We start from the raw sequence: 16,930 nt of genomic DNA, 5'->3' as shown, positions 1-16,930 counted from the left end.
CAAAAACAAGGTTAATGACATTAAATATAGATGTATGGGTATCGAGTGAGTTCACAACACATTATAACGCTGGAGGGACTAATTCTCTCATATTTGTTTGAATAATGGAGTAACAGCCTTGTGTCTCATAAAATGTTAGCTTGCACCTTGATAGTCTACTGTTGTGCATCATCTGTTGCCCCCACTTGAACATGGCAGTCTCTCCATTTATTGCAAAGGATGTCAGTGAACGAAGATGGTGCAGAATTCTCTGGTGAGCTTCCATTTCTGCTTGCCCCTTCCAAACGGTCAACCTCCAGAAGTCACAGCTGTCATCTAGTTGTCAGTATCTATTGTCTTTACGTCTTAGCAATTGGAGTCATTGTAGTGGAGGTATGGACTTGTTGTAAGTCACAGCCCAATACTCAGGTCACTGTACAGGAGGTCTCCAGATATATAACAGAGCAATACCTAGTGACTGTAACTGAAATGCCATTGGCTTAGCAATGAATGTCTGCTGATGGGATTAGCATGCACAAGGACCGCTGTTAAAGGTGTCCTGACAAAATTTCACAGTTAAGTTTAAAACAATGGAGGTGGAAACTGCTAATTTTTTTTCTTCTGTCTGACCCAAGCCATGCCATAGCAGAGGAGTGCAGAGGACACTGGCTTGGTAGACTTTTAATTTGGAGTGCTTAGTCATTTGCTGTTATTCCTTTATTCGACTGGTACACGATGGCTGCAGTTTCTGCAATTCGTAAGGTGATTTCAAACATCAAGTGACAGATTGCTGGCAATTTCATTTTCTTTCAGTGGGATATGACTGTTGCTGGCTGGCTCAGTATTTATGCCCATTGCTAATTGCTCTTGAGGTGATGGTGAGATGCCACCTTGGATTACTGCAGTCTGGGGGCATGCCCTTAGGAATGGAATTCAGGGATTCTGACCCAGCAATGGCGAAGAAACAATGACATCATTCCAAATCAGGATGGGGCGTTGGAGGGGAAATTGCCAGCAACAGTATTCCCATGTAGTTGCTGAAATTATCGATCCCTGTTTTGGAAGTTGCAGACGAAGAAATCTTGCATCTTGTCGATGGTACAAACTGCTGCTACTGTGTGTGGAGGGAGTTAATGTTGAAGATGTTCGATGGGATGCTAATCGAGTGGGCTGCTTTGTACTGAATGGTGTGCACCTTCTTGAGTAGTGTTGGAGCTGCACCCATCTAGGCAGTTTGGGAGTATTCCATCACACTTCTGACTTTTGCCTTGTGAATGATGGGCAAGCTTGATGAGCCAGAAGGTGGGTTACTTGGTGCAGGATTCCTTGCCTCAGAACTGCACTTAGAGTCATAGAGATGTACAGCACGGAAACAGACCCTACAGTCCAACCTGTACATGCCGACCATATATCCCAACCCAATCCAGTCCCACTTGCCAGCACTTGGCCCATATCCTTCCAAACCCTTCCTATTCATATACCCATCCAAATGGACTTATCTCAGTCCCAACCCTCAGACTCAGCACCGCTTTCTTGACCTCAATCTCTTCCCGTCCTCTCCATCCCCACCCCCTCTCCAACCTATCACCCTCCCCCTCACTCCTTCCACCTATCGTATTCCTGGTTTCCCTCCCCCCTACCTTTTTATCTCAGCCCACTTGGTGCACCAGCCTCATTCCTGAAGAAGGGCTTATGCCCAAAACGTCGATTCTCCTGCTCCTCGGATGCTGCCTGTCCTGCTATGCTTTTCCAGCACTACACTTTTCAACACAAGTAATTTCATGGGTAACTATGTTACAACACTGTGCTTCACTTGAGATGAAAGATCATTTCAACAAGCAACTTAACACTAGTCTCAACAGAATCTTTAACTCAGAGCATTTTCACCAACAGGGTGGGATATCAATGTAGGGGCACTGAGATGAGTCATGGCCAACCCCACCTCCAGCATCATAGCCTAGGAAAAAATAAATGAAAATGGACAGAGACCAATACAGTTGAAAACACTGACTGGTTTGAAGCTTGCAACACTGTGATGGAACCCATCAGTGAAGACAAGTGGCCTACTTTAACTATAAGAGGGATCCAATTGAGAAGACTCAATGTACTGAGTAATGGTCAAAGTAAAGTCCAAGTAACTGCTAGGCAGTGTGACAATAACTACTGGTTGCAATTGTAAATAAATTCTCATTTGTCCTTTAACATAGCAAATGTAAGGGACATATATGAAGGAATTAAAAACGGAGAAGGTCCATCAGCAAAATAAATGGCAAAAATACATACAGACTAGGGTGTCCATTACTCACGACAACAAACAGCTGGAGAAATGGATGGTTAATTACTTTAAGTTGTACTCTAGAGAGAAGAGAGTCTTCAAGGAAGCTCCAGACACAAAAGAAAGGCTGCCTGTTATGGGCAAACCCTCACCGGAGGAGATAAAGAAAAAAGTGTCTCATCTGCCATGAGCAAAGTTCCAGATGCTGATATCATACTGTCTGAACTCAAAGCATAGAAAGCCTGTATTCCTGCAGCACCTGCACAAAACTGCCTCAGTTGAATGGAGGTGGCCAGGATGTGTGGTTTGTAATGCACACTGGTGCTTATAGCATGGGTTCAATTCCAGCACTGACCAAGGTTACCACGAAGCACTCTCCCTCTCAACCTCCGCATCACCCCACCCCCCCACCCCCCACCTCACCTCACCTGATGTGTGGTGCCCTCAGTTAAACCACCACTGGCTGTCCCTCCAAAATGACAGCACAGTCTTGTGATCCAGGAGGACTATGGTACTTTTTAGCTCTCACATCAACATTGATGAAAGTAGTTCAGCTTTTCTTACCCAATATCTAAGACACAGCTAAATTGTGTTCTTGCCAGTGGGTGCCTCCAAGCTAAAGATGCTGCACTAATATCCTATATCTAGGAACACCTTCAAGAGCAAATGGACAGACTCTCATCTATTTTTTAAGACTTTGTCCTGGCCATCAGCATCAGAAGATAAATGTCATGTTCTAAAATGTTACCTTACCACAAGGTATCAGTATTGAAAAATTTATGCTAGAGGTTTTTGATGGCCTAACATATCCTGGCGGAGAAAGTGAGGACTGCAGATGTTGGAGTATCAGAGCTGAAAATGTATTGCTGGAAAAGCGCAGCAGGTCAGGCAGCATCCAAGGAACAGGAAATTCTTCATTTCGGGCATAAGCCCTTCATCAGGGGCTTATGCCCGAATCCTGATGAAGGGCTTATGCCAAAAACGTCGAATTTCCTGTTTCTTGGATGCTGCCTGACCTGCTGCGCTTTTCCAGCAACACATTTTCAGCTAACATATCCTGGCCCCATTCAATGGCATTACCATCACTGAATCCCCAGTTATCAACATCCTGGAGGTTTATCATTGACCAGAAACTGAACCAGAACAACCAAAGGCATTTGGATGGGTATATGAATAGAAAGGGTTTGGAAGGATATGGGCCAAGTGCTGGCAGGTGGGACTGGATTGGGTTGGGATATATGGTTGGCATGTACAGGTTGGACCGTAGGGTCTGTTTCCGTGCTGTACATCTCTATGACTCTAAGTGCAGTTCTGAGACCAGGAATCCTGCACCGAGTAACCCACCTTCTGGCTCATCAAGCTTGCCCATCATTCACAAGGCACAAGTCAGCTGGAGAAATCTACATTCACCCCATGTGGTTGGAGGGTTCCTAGGTGGAAGATGAGACGCTCTTCCTCCAGGTGTCGTGTGGCCAGGGTCTGGCAATGGAGGAGGCCAAGGACCTGCATGTCCTTGGCGGAGTGGGAGGGGGAGTTAAAGTGTTCAGCCACGGGGCGGTTGGGTTGGTCGGTGCGGGTGTCCCAGAGGTGTTCCCTGAAATGTTCCGCAAGTGGGCAGCCTGTCTCATTGGGTGCAGCAGATACAGTAAATAATGTATGTGGAGGTGCAGGTGAATTTGCGACGGATATTGAAGGATCCATTGGGGCCTTGGAGGGAGGTGAGGGGGGAGGTGTGGGCGCAAGCTTTGCACTACTTGCAGTTGCAGGGGAAGGTGCAGCGAGGGGAGGTTGGGTTGGTGGGGGGGGTGTGGATCTGATGAGGGAGTCGTGGAGGGAGTTGTCTCTCCGGAACGCTGATAGAGGTGGGGAAGGATTTCACCAGCTTCCTCATTTCCCCTCTCCCCACCTTATCTCAGTCCCAACCCCTGGATTTGGCACCACCCCCTCAACCTGCAATCATCTTCCCGACCCCTCTGCCCACCCCCCACCCCCTCTCTGGCCTATTACCCTCACCCTTATCTCCTTCCACCTATCATATTCCCAGTGCCCCCCTAACCTTTTATCTCAGCCTGCTTGGCACACCAGCCTCATTCCTGAAGAAGGGCTTATGCCCGAAACATCGATTCTCCTCCTCGGATGCTGCCTGACCTGCTGCGCTTTTCCAGCACCACACGTTTCAACTCTGGTCTCCAGCATCTGCAGTCCTCACTTTCTCCTCCAAGAAATTACTTGTCCCTGTTGCTGGAGAGAACATGTTCTGAACAGTTTCTGGGGGGCAGGAGGTGCTAACATCAATTACACAAATTGCTTGTAGCAAAGCCTATATTTGTTCACGCATCGCCTCTGATCTCCAATTCCACACTATGGACGTTTACTTCTCTTTCAGGTTTTTTATCTCCCTTCACCTTCAGCTCTCCTGAGGTGCCCACAAGACAGAAGAACTGTCTGTCTGTTGCTGGCCCTAGGTTCATCTCCGTACTGGAGTGTGTTGATGTACCAGTGGGCCCACACACTGCATATTAAGAAGTCCAAACCTCCTCTTGAGTATTTCTGAAACCAACATGCATTCCCAAGTGTCACTGTGAGGAGGTGCTGCTAAGGACTTCTTGATGGAGAGACTGTGTACTGACCAAAAGAGACTCTCCTTTAGTGTTTTGCTACCAGTTGGCTTTATGCACTATAGAAAGGAAGCAGCTAGGGCATGTAAAAGGGGAAAGCATGTTCACTGTCTTCAACCACACAGTAGACATGTTGGCTCATCAGGATCCTTAAGGCCCAACATGTCAATGTGATGCATCATGTTTGAGTTTGGAGTATAGACAAAGAAACAAATGTTCAATTAATGTGACAACATTTTGAAAGTGACAGTATTACTATTAAGGAATGAAGTGTAGGAATTATGATTTGTTCTTTCACAACTATTCCTCTCAACTCTTGGCATTGTTCTTTGATTCTGCATATGCTAGAGGTGTTTAATGACCGGGTTGAGTAAATTTAAAAAGGAAATTGGCTAAATGTTTAGATTTCAAATATTTATAAAGCTGAGTCTGCATTCACGTGTAAGTCTGACCAGGTAAAGATAGGAGTCTATCTTTCTTGGTCTGCCTCCCTCCTGAGTCTGTCCCTCTCCCTACGAGGAGGACTGAGTTGGAGGACTCTTTCAAACTGCAGGCATGTTGGACCCAGTAACAAACTGATTTTCTGAATTTAGTCTTGAGCCTGCTGTAATAGGTTAGCTCACATGCAGATTTGAAGTGTTGCTGGTAGTTTTCACAATCAGATACATCTGGTGGATGTGACGGAACTGCATGAATCAGTGTATAATTGGGGAATTTCAGAAAGCATTCATTTCAGTTTGGCCAACTCCAGAGATTGTCAGTTGCCCTGCCATTTAATTATAGACGCACAGTGGCTTGTTTGTTATGTGCTATTTTATTTTTATTGTGGAGCAGTGAACGTGCTTTCTGGCACACCCGAAGCATTGCAGTTTGTACAAAAGTCCAGAGTCAACACTGGAGATAATTAGTTTACAACTGGTAGATGGATCCTGTGTGTGAATGTGTATGCAGTTACATTTGTGCATTTTCAAGTTTCTGTTTATAATGCATTAATAGAAACATATCCCACCTAGACAGGGGACAAAACGTTTGCAACACAAGCTCCCAGCTCGGCGAACAGAACCACAACATATTTTTATTTTAAACATGTTCAGAGATGTTAATGCTTCTCTTTGGAGCAAGTGGGCCTTGACCCAAGCTTCCTGGCTCAGAGTAGGGTCAATCTCACAGACACACAAGAGCCTTTGTAGTGTATTAATATACTGATGATAAGGCAGCACAGCTACAGTCCATATAAATAATACTGATTGCTTTGTTTCCCATTGATGTGCATGTGGACTTTATCCGTCAAATTTTGCTTTCAGTTTGTAGTTTTGGGTTCCGTGCGCAAGGGTGTATTCTAGGTTTCTTGGATTTCTGTCGTGATTGATGGTAAGTTATTAGCTACAAATATTTTTTAATTTAGTGTATTGTGGCATGTAAACAAAGTCGGTTTGAGATTCTTTATTGCAACAGATATCGTGATGGGTGGTGAGCACCACATAACGTTGTTATGCTGTTAAGTTTGGAATCTACAATCTTGCTGACAATGACAATGGCATTAGTCATCTCTAGTTGAATCGCATTCAAATTTTCCTCCTTTATGCAAAAAAACTTTCCATGTCTGAATTCTAATTAATCACTTACCACTGAATCAGAGCTAACTCCAAAATGACAAGTAATCCTTCGAGCAATAGAATCAGTTTGCTTCGTGATATATTACTGCATTGGAGGACTGGGGGAAAAAGTATAAGTTCCTGTCAGAAATGGGTGGCACAGTGGTTAGCACTGCTGCCTCACAGCGCCTGAGACCCGGGTTCAATTCCCGACTCGGGCGACTGACTGTGTGGAGTTTGCACGTTCTCCCCGTGTCTGCGTGGCTTTCCTCCGGGTGCTCCGGTTTCCTCCCACAGTCCAAAGATGTGCGGGTCAGGTGAATTGGCCATACTAAATTGCCCGTAGTGTTAGGTAAGGGGTAAATGTAGGGGTATGGGTGGGTTGCGCTTCGGCGGGTCGGTGTGGACTTGTTGGGCCGAAGGGCCTGTTTCCACACTGTAAGTAATCTAATCTAATCTAAATAGGAGCAGTTCATTGATGTTTGATTGCATAGTGTTGTGGGATGTTGATCTGATCTCAGTTATCTTTACAACAGGAAGACTCAAGTTAAAGCCAGTGTCTCTTACTCCCAGTAAAATGAAGGCTGCAGAATAGGAGAGTGTACTGGGGAAATTACCAATGAATGGCTTTGCTTGGTACACAGTGAAGTGCAGGATTAAGCATTTGTAGGTGGCAGTCAAAGCAAAGGAATAAACATTAAACAGAATAGATAGAGGAAGTGAGAGATTTTGGAGGGAATGTCCTCATCTATCTGCCCTGTCAGGGACCTAAGGTGGTTAAGGAAGCATGTAGATGCTTCCCTTCATTGGCTGAGGTACTGAGTACAAAAGCAGGGATCTAGTGCTGGAACCATATAAGACATTAGTTAGGCCACAGTTGGAGATTGCTGGTACCCACATTACAAGAAGGATGCAATTGTTCTCGAAGTGTGCAGAGAGGATTTAGAAGAACATTGCCAAGATTTGAAAATTGCAGCTTGGAGGCAAAATTGGATAAACTTGTGTTGCTTTCCTTAGAGGAAGCTGAGGACTGACTTAATTCAGGCGTACACAATAATAAAGGGCTTGGATAGAGTGGACAGGAAAGACCTGCTTCACCTACTGGAGAGGTCAGGTACCAGGGGGCACCTATTTGAGGTGATTCTAAGAAGGACTGGAGGGCAATCTCTCACTCCTGCTGGAAAGTGGGCTTATAGTGGATGGCTGGTTTACTAAGCAGCTACAGATACATTGGACTGAACGGTCTGTTTCTGTGCTGTAGTTGTTCTATGGTTGTTCTATAGTTGTTATATGTGAATGCTCTCAAACCACCTTATTGACATAACTCTTCTCCATTCCTTTGTGAACTTCCTTTTCAATGACCCACAAGTTAAATTTCCATTTCTGCCAGTTGACTGATCATTCCTCCATCTGCGTTCATATTTGTTTTACCTTGATCTGGAATGCACTGCCAATGCGGGTGATGGATCCAGGATCTGTTGTATGAGTCAGTTAGTGCTTGTATGGGTTATTCTAAAGAGGACATCACAAGATTAACTTCACCTGAAAGAGTATAGAGAGAACTGTTCCTGGGAGCAGCTAACCAATGGGTTTGAGCTGTTCAGTTATCTCTAAGTTGAGTACCAGAATGTTTTAGTCATTATAATGAGTACTCTCAAGTATAACTTGAGGCCTTGCAAAACACTCTCTTGTATCCTCTTCATGTCAATCAAAAACACACAGCTCTCCACATTTGTAATAAATCTAATTCTCCGAGACTGAGCCTCTTGTTGACATCCTTCCTCCACTTGGTATCAGTAACTTAAACTAATACCAATGATGGCACTGAATCTATGCATCCCAGATCACTCTAGTGGACATGACTGCAACCTCTCGCATGCAGGCAGTCTTGGCAACCGAAAATTCAGCAAATTCCGTTACGGCTTTCAGAAGGATGAGTCGGCAAAGGAGAAGATGTTCAGTTCTGGTAAAAGAGTCAGGGGAGTGAGGAGAAGCTAAATTGCTCTTGCAGAGAGCCAGCACAGGTTATACTGGCTGAATAATGGCCTATTGTGCTGCCACTATTCTCTGAATATATTTGCAAAAACTACATCTGCTTTACATGAGCAAATCGAGTATCATTAACTCTTGCGATTCGGGAAAGTGAAAACCCTGCTGGCCAAAATTGAATAAATTTAAATTTGATGTTAACCCATTGTGAGTTTCAGATTATAATAGTATATTTTTAGCATATGAGAAATAAAATGTTATGGTTTGAAATTATAAAACCATAGATACTTTCTCAACAAATTTAAATTTTTTAAATTTGAAATCTTAACTTTTTTGTACTTGCAATGCTTTGGAAAACAATTTTTCTGTCTCAAATCGGTGCAAGAGCATTTTAATCAATTCAAGTTGAAATACAAGAATTGTTCTCAGCGTGTAATTTAGGAGTTGTCCATCCTGCTGAAAGGAGTATCACCCTGCCCTCCTACATAATAAAAAGTAACACTAGAGGATTTCTATAATTCTTTTATTCAAGCTTCAAGCCTTTATGTTGAACCTGAAAGAGGAGTGCTTATCTGATGTCGAGCGCTCAATGCTTATCGGAAGAACTAAAGAAATGATTTGTTTTTTTTGTAAATGTTTTTTTCTCTCTTCAGCTGCACCTAATTCTGAACATTGTAGACCGAAATCCAGTGTCTCTGAGCTTGCCAAGAATCCATTCTCTGGTGATTCAAGTCATGCCAACGCAATATGTATTTGATAGCATTCCAGTCTGGATCATTTGATCAACTGTTCTATTTTAATGAGTTTTCTATGATGTGAAAGCCTATTTTTCACAAATGATTAACATTCTGGAAAGTCAATAGTGGGGAAGTGATGGTACTGTTTTTCCAATTTCTATTTAAAAGAATCCCTTGGAGAATTGACCTGACAGCACATGTTGAGATTTTTCTTGCATTAAAGCTTTCTAGCACAGAATATGCAATAAGCAACCAACTGCTTTTTAAGGACTTCCCTACATGGATTTCAACTTGTGCTTTTTAAAATTTTTATGCGATTCGTAAAGGTCTGATTTGCAGCAGTGTAATCAGTTAAATTTACAGCCATGTTGGATAAATTCCAAGCAATATTTTCAATATATTTTATTGTTTCACATAAACGCTACAGGTTTTATAACAGATCATAGTCTTTTTGACTCCTTAGGTAGGAGCTTTTTGAATTTTCATAAAGGTGACTTTTTGCTAGAATTCAAAGCTCCTTAAAACAATCCAATTAAATACTTTAAAAGAGAGCTGCACCTTTGTTTGCTGTACCTCAGACCAACTACAAAGATGCTTCCCAATTACAAAGAAATTGTTGGAGAAACCTGGGTCTGATAGCATCTGTGGAACGAAAGAAGAGTTTATGTTTCTAGTCCAGTGACCCTTCTTCAGAATTGATAGTAGACGGCTGGCAAGGGGGTGGGTAAGAGAGCAGAAAGATACCCAGAGAGAGGAGGTAAGCTGGGTAAACAAAGGTGTGATTGATGAGTTGATTTTGTGGTGCTGGAAGACACAGCAGGTCAGGCAGCATCCGAGAAGCAGGAGAATCTACATTTCAGGCATCAGCCTTTCATTGGGAATGAGTCTTATGGGCTGGGAGGGCTGACAGATAAATGGAGGTGGGGGGGGGGGGAGGGGTGAGGTTACGGGGGGAGGTAGATGAAGGTGGGGGAGAAAGCGATAGGTCGGGGGGGTTGGAGCGGATAGATGGGAAAAACAATGGACAGGTCAGGAGGGTGATGTCGAGTTGGAAGCTTGAGACTGGAATAGTGAAGGGGAGGGAAGGGAAATGAAACTGGTGAAATCGTGATGAGCCAGGGATGAAGAAAAGCTGATAATGGGGGACAACAAACAGATGAAAATGGGTTGGCTGTGCTGAAAGCAGCCCATGGCATTATAGGGTGTTTTGTCTGGGGATGCGGAAAGTATATGGAATGAGGTGTTCCGGGTCTAAAATTATTGAACTGGACATTGAGTCCTAGAGACTGCAGAGTCCCCAAGCGGCAAATGAAATGCTGTCCATCCAGCCTGGAATAAGGTTTGCCAGAGCACAACAACAAGCCTGTGATACAGATGTTAGCCAGGGAACCAAAAGCTCTTAGTCATTTTGGTGTATAGAACAAAGGCATTCTGCAAAGCAGTCACCCAGTTTGCGTTTCGTCTCTTCAGTGCAGAAGAGACCACATTGTGAGCAGTGAATACAGTAGACTAGACTGAGTGAAGTGCAGATAAATCACTGTGTCACCTGATTGAGGAAAAAAGTAGACATTCTGAGGCTCTCCTGTGGAAGGCAGCATCATCGGAACAGATGGAGGCAGAAACTTGGAGAATGGAATGGAGTCCTTGCTGGATACAGGGGGATTGAGAATGTAGTCCAGGTAACTGGGAGTTGGTGGCTAGCCTATCCCTAGAAATAGAAACAGATGTTGGGAAAGGGAAGTGAGGACTGAGAGATGAGGGAGGCTTTGCTTGATCTCAGAAAATACTTCATTAACAGAGATGTTTTTTAGCCGAAGGCTTATCTGCGTTTTCCAGTTCACGTACAGTGTGTTTCCTTGGATGTTGGTAAAGAAATTCCTAGTATAGATATTAGTGACCTATTTTAACATGATGTTGGAAGTCTGACTATATAGGTCACTGAGAATGACTTGTCAGGTTTATGACTTAACAGTTTCTAGTTTATCTAGATTTTTAAAAAGCATCATATAGATCATTATCATTGTGGAATCAGAGCTTTATTTAATACAGACATGTTAATAGTCATAATGGAAAACAAAATAATCATATCTAACAGTTTGTGTTGATTGTTTATAATAGTAGCCATTGTTGGATAATTAAATATTTTGACATTATTTTTCATGCTGTCATATTTTTGATCGACAATTTTTTTGCTCCTTTTGAAAGAACCTGATAGTAGGCTCCCTTTTCTATCAGACTTGCACAAACAGTAGTATTTTACTGTCAGATTATTCACCGCCAATATTTGTGTACCTTGTGAGGATTTCAGAGGAGTGTAGGAAACATGAAAGGCCTTGTCTATGATATCATGTGTTACATTTCATAAAAACGTCTGGCAGCATCTGTCTTATCCCTTTGCTCGCTTGCATTCTGAAATATCCAGCTCTTGGAAGCAATGTGGCATTATTGAAGTGGAGTTTGAAATTCGTGTCCTAATTCTGGGCAACTTTGGCAATTGCCAATCTTGATGAACCCCACCAATATTGACCATTGTCAGACTATCGCGTATGAGCTTCACTTTTGGGTTGTGAGCGAGTCTGCAACACTGCATAATTTCTGAACCCAAATAAATTAAGTAGTGGACTGGAATCTATTTTTTTTCTTTTTATTTCCTCCTTTTTCTAACCATAACCATGTTGGTGTTAAATATTTGATTCAAAGGATCGTTCCCTAAAGGTTTTTCATGAATTTTTTTTCAGCCAATGGTTCACTTTGTTTTGAATCGACAAAATATGGATTTGTCTGAAAGAAATTAAGTGGCTGATTTAATTTTCTTGTTTCATTAGACCATAATTAATTCTTTTAAACAAACAATTCAATGAATTATATACCAGTTACTTTCTGTTGAATTTGTATTTGCATGCTGACCAAGTTTTGCAGTTCTGTGCCAATGGTTAAAGTTGTAAATCTCTTTCACTTTTCAGTTCTATGTGCTGAAAGAGTGGGCCAGATGACTAAAACGTACAATGATATAGATGCTGTCACTCGTCTGCTAGAAGAGGTAAGTGTTTATTATAGAAACATAATGTTCGATCAAAGCAAAAACAAGATTCATTCCTTTTAATGTGAGCTGCTTCAAAGTTGCCAGTTAATTAATATTATGCCTCATAGAATCATAAAGCCCTTTCAGTGTGGAAGCAGGTCATTGGATCCACAAGGCTGTCTGAACATTCTGCCCAGACCCACTCGCCTACCCTATCCCTGTAACTGATGAAGGGCTTTTGCCCGAAACATCGATTTTTCTGCTCCTCGGATGCTGCCTGAATTGCTGTACTTTTCCAGCACCACTCTAATCTATAATCTGGTTTCCAGCATCTGCAGCCCTTGTTTTTAACCTATCCCTGTAACACCAAGCCTGCACATTACTAGGCACTATGGGCAATTTAGCATGGCCAATCCACCGAACCTCGACATCTTTGGAATGTGGGAGAAAACCGGAGCACCTGGAGGAAACCCATGCAGACACGGGGAGAATGTGCAAATTCCACACAGACAGTCGCCCGAGGCTGGAATTGAACTTGGGTCCCTGGTGCTGTGAGGCAGCAGTGCTAACTACTGTGCTGTTGAAAATTCCACAGAAACTTAAAGATTCAATTTCAAAACTTAACAGTTTACGATAAAAAGAGAAGCAGTAATCCTGAGTTATGTAAAAGTAAGGAGAAAGTGAGGACTACAGATGCTGGAGATCAGAGCCGAGAGTGTAGAGCTGGAAAAGCGCAGCAGGTCAGGCGGCATTTGAGGAGCAGGGGAATCGACATTACGGGCATAAGCTCTTCATCAGGAATGATTGCCCTGATGAAGGGCTTATGCCTGAAACGTTGAGTCTCCTGCTCCTCGGATGCTGCCTGACATGCTGTGCTTTTCCAGCACTACACTCTTGGCTCTTGCATAAAAGTATGCAATTAAGAGTGCAGTTAATGTCGTGACATAGTAGAAACTGAGATTTGGTAGCAATGACTTGGCTGAGTTCAAAGCAATGATTTTAGTGAGTTTTGAGAAGATTTGTAGCTCGGGTTGAGGTTCTGGATGTAGGTTTGCTCGCTGAGCTGGAAGGTTCATTTCCAGACATTTTCATCACCATACTAGGTAACATCACCAATGGACCTCAGGCGAAGCACTGTACATGATTCCTGCTTTCTATTTATATGTTTGGGTTTCTTTCGGGCGGTGATGTCATTTCCTGCTCTTTTTCTCAGGTGATGGTAGATGGATAGTGATTTTAGTGTAGTAACCAGCCTCCCATCTATTGACTTGATCTATACTTGCCATTGCATCAAAAAAACATGATCAAAGACCCCTTCTACCCCGGTTATATATTTTTTCCATGTTCTTCCATTGGACAGAAGATGTAAATGTTCGTACTAACAGATACAAAAACAGCTTCTTCCCTGCTGTTATCAGACTTTTGAATGGATCTTTTTAATGTTAATCTCTCCCTGCACCTTCTCATGTTGTATCCTGTACTCTGTTCTGTTACCTTGATGTACTTGTAGAGTACAATCTGCCTGTAAAGTACATAAGACAACAGTTTTTACTGTACTGTAACTTGGTACGCATGACAGAAATAAATCAAATCAGAGTCTTATAAGACAGAGTCGTGGAAGTAAGGCCATTCAACCCATCGAGTCCACCCCGCCATTCAATCGTGGCTGTTGGGCATTTCAACGCCACTTACCCACACTCTCCCCGTAGCCTTTAATTCCTTGTGAGATTAAGAATTTATCAATCTCTGCCTTGAAGACATTTAACATCCCGGCCTCCGCTGCACTCTGTGGCAATGAATTCCACAGGCCACCACACTCTGGCTGAAGAATTGTCTCGTCATTTCAGTTTTAAATTGACCTCTTCTAATTCTAAGGCTGTGCCCACAGGTCCTAGGATCCCCGCCTGACAGAAACAAATTCTGTGTCCACCCTTTCTAAGCCAGGCATTGTCTTGTAACTTACTATTAGATCTCCCCTCAACCTTCTAAACTCTAGCAACTACAATCACAGGATCCTCAGCAGTTCATCATACGTTAGGCCTACCATTCCAGGGATCATCCATGTGAATCTCTGCTGGACATGCTCCATGCCAGTATATCCTTCCTGAGGTGTGGGGCCCAAAACTGGACACCGTTTTCTAAATGGGGCCTAGCCAGAGCTTTATGAAGTCTCAGTAGCACATCGCTACTTTCACATTTCAACACTTTTGAGATAAATGACAAAATTACATTTGCTTTCTTTACCACTGACTCAACCTGCTAGTCAACCTTTAGAGAATCCTGGATTAGCACTCCCAGATCCCTTTGTACTTTGGCTTTATGAATTTTCTCACCGTTTAGAAAATAGTCCATGCCTGTATTCTTTTTTTTCAAAGTGCAAGACCTTGCATTTGCTCACATTGAATTTCATCCGCCATTTCTCGGGTCACTCTCCTAAACTGTCTAAATCTTTCTACAGCCCCCCCACCTCCTCAGAACTACCTACCTGTCCACCGAACTTCGTATCATTGGCAAACTTCGCCAGAATGCCCCCAGTCCCTTCATCCAGATCATTAATGTATAAAGTGAACAGCTGCGACCCCAACATTGAGCCCTGCAAGACACCACTTGCCACTAGCTGCTATTCTAAGAAAAAGAGTCTTGTGACATGGTGGGAGCTGTCTTTACCACTGAGCCAGAAGTACCGGGTTTAAGCCCCCCTGCAGGACCTGATGGCCAAACATTTTGTGTGGCAACCTGCAAATATCATAGACGTATGCTCATGGCAGGTGGGCAGACCAGGAGCGATGGGAAGAACATTGGAGAGTCTGCCAGCACTACCTAACTCTGGACTACAACACTGACATAGCAACTGAAACTACAGCTGAACTGTGACACACCATATATAATTTTATTTCCTGGTGCATTGCTCATGGGAGTGAGTGGCTGGGTTTTTTGCCTGACAGAATCTGGTTAGAGATTTAAGTGGAAACTTGGTCAGGGGAGAGGTTTGTGTTGTTTGGGCAGTTTATGGTACAAGCTGGACAATATATTGTTGTGTTGAAATTCCAGCAGGAGTGGCTGGATGTGAGGTAGAAGAACAAAGGAACGAAGGCAGATAAGTATAGACAAGCTTGTGTGAAGGAATGGCTAACTTGCATGGTGGTTAAAAAGGTTTTTACATATTGTGGTTTGCAAGCACCGATGTTGGAATTTGGCTAGTATGTAATTAGTGAAGTGTGTTGCAATATAACAATCCTACCATACAGACAGTGTTATAAATAGATATGTTTATATGTTGTGTAGGAAAACAAGCTCCCTTATTTTGGTTATGTGAAGTAGGTGACTAGACCTTTGTTATTGTATGAGCACTTTCCTTCTAGAAGAACGTGGCAGAGCAGCAGTTGAAGTGAGAAATCCAAAGCACTTTTCTTTGGGGGCTAAAGGTACATTCACTATAAACAGTGTTCAAGCCAGGGATTGGTCATTCTGCCCTGTGGCTTAAACACTGTTGTTTTCAGCTTTTTGTGGCAATTGGCTGCAAATGTCTGGGAATGTTAGGGCAACTGAGGGTATAATAAACTAATGAAATGGAGTTTCCCTTTTTTGAACTCAGTAAGCACACTCAAAAGTGCCAGTGTTTGGGGATATTTCCAGGTTTATTATATTCAGCTGATGACAAGATAAACAGTAAATTGCACCATTTACTGAATCCTCCTATTGATGTGCTGTGCTCATTTATCTTGTTTTGAAAATGTATTTTAGTCATAGATTGTTGCAGCATTGACTTAGAATATTACCAAATGTGACTACTTACAGTCAATAAAATGTTTGATAAAATTGAAAGTGAAATATTATTAAAGTGTGTTTGAAAGCCTAGATTAGACTTTTTTTCCTGACAAACCTTCAAACAGCTTATAATTAAGGGAATGCTTTAATTTTATTTGAAAATTATCAAGCTTTGCCACAATGCACAACTTTTAAAGCATAAACCTGCCATGTCAAAATGTTTGATTTGTTTCATTGGAACAATGAGTGGGACAATAAATGTATTGAGAAAAACTGGCTCTGTTTGAATCATGTAGAGTCTCGTTATCTGAACAGATGTAAACTGGAACTGATTGCTGGGTTGGCATCTGGCAGCATTTTGAAATTCATGACCATAAGATCATGAACGCAACAACTGGAGATCCTGCCATAAGGAACTTTCTGCAATTATGTGAGGCTGTATACTTAACTTCTGAAAGCTTTCACTATTAGCTTTGCACTAATGACAACTTAGAGTTATATCGCACCTTTAAAGTAATGAAACATCCCAAGTAAAGTACACCACTGAGCCATTTAAGGAGATATTGTGTCAGAGGAGCAAACATTTAGTCAAAGAAAGTTTTTTTAAAAAAAAATAACTGTCTTGGGAATGGAATTCATTGCCTGGACATGATAAAAATTGCAAAACTTAAAGTTATCGTCCAACAAGTTTATTTGGAAGCTAGCTACCTGATGAAGGAGCAGCGCTTCAAAAGCCAGTGGTTTCGAATAAATCTGTTGGACAATAATGTGGTGTTGTGATTGTTAATTTTGTCCACCCGAGTCCAACACCAGCACCTCTGCATCTTGCCTGGAAATGTGGTAGTGGCAGGTGCAATTGAGACGTTTGAGAGAGGCATTGGTTGATAATTTGAATCGAAATGATGTGTGGGGAAAAGGCAGGAGATTGGCACCAGGTCACTGAACTG

General features: G+C 42.6%; 1 protein-coding gene across 7 annotated transcripts in view; it reads left to right on the top strand.

Moving 5' to 3' along the window:
* The window catches only part of trak1a (trafficking protein, kinesin binding 1a), a 118,558-nt gene that overhangs the window by 57,604 nt on the left and 44,024 nt on the right, over positions 1 to 16,930 (top strand). For all 7 annotated transcript variants that reach the window (XM_060850221.1, XM_060850218.1, XM_060850217.1 and 4 more), the window contains one exon: positions 12,157 to 12,233. In XM_060850221.1, the coding sequence (XP_060706204.1) occupies positions 12,157 to 12,233 (77 nt within the window). The remainder of the gene's footprint in view (positions 1 to 12,156; positions 12,234 to 16,930) is intronic.

The sequence above is a fragment of the Hemiscyllium ocellatum genome, chromosome 34 (genome assembly GCF_020745735.1).
Source record: "Hemiscyllium ocellatum isolate sHemOce1 chromosome 34, sHemOce1.pat.X.cur, whole genome shotgun sequence".
NCBI classification, from domain to species: domain Eukaryota; kingdom Metazoa; phylum Chordata; class Chondrichthyes; order Orectolobiformes; family Hemiscylliidae; genus Hemiscyllium; species Hemiscyllium ocellatum.
Note: the sequence above shows the minus strand (reverse complement) of the source record. Positions and strands in the feature narration are given on the sequence as shown.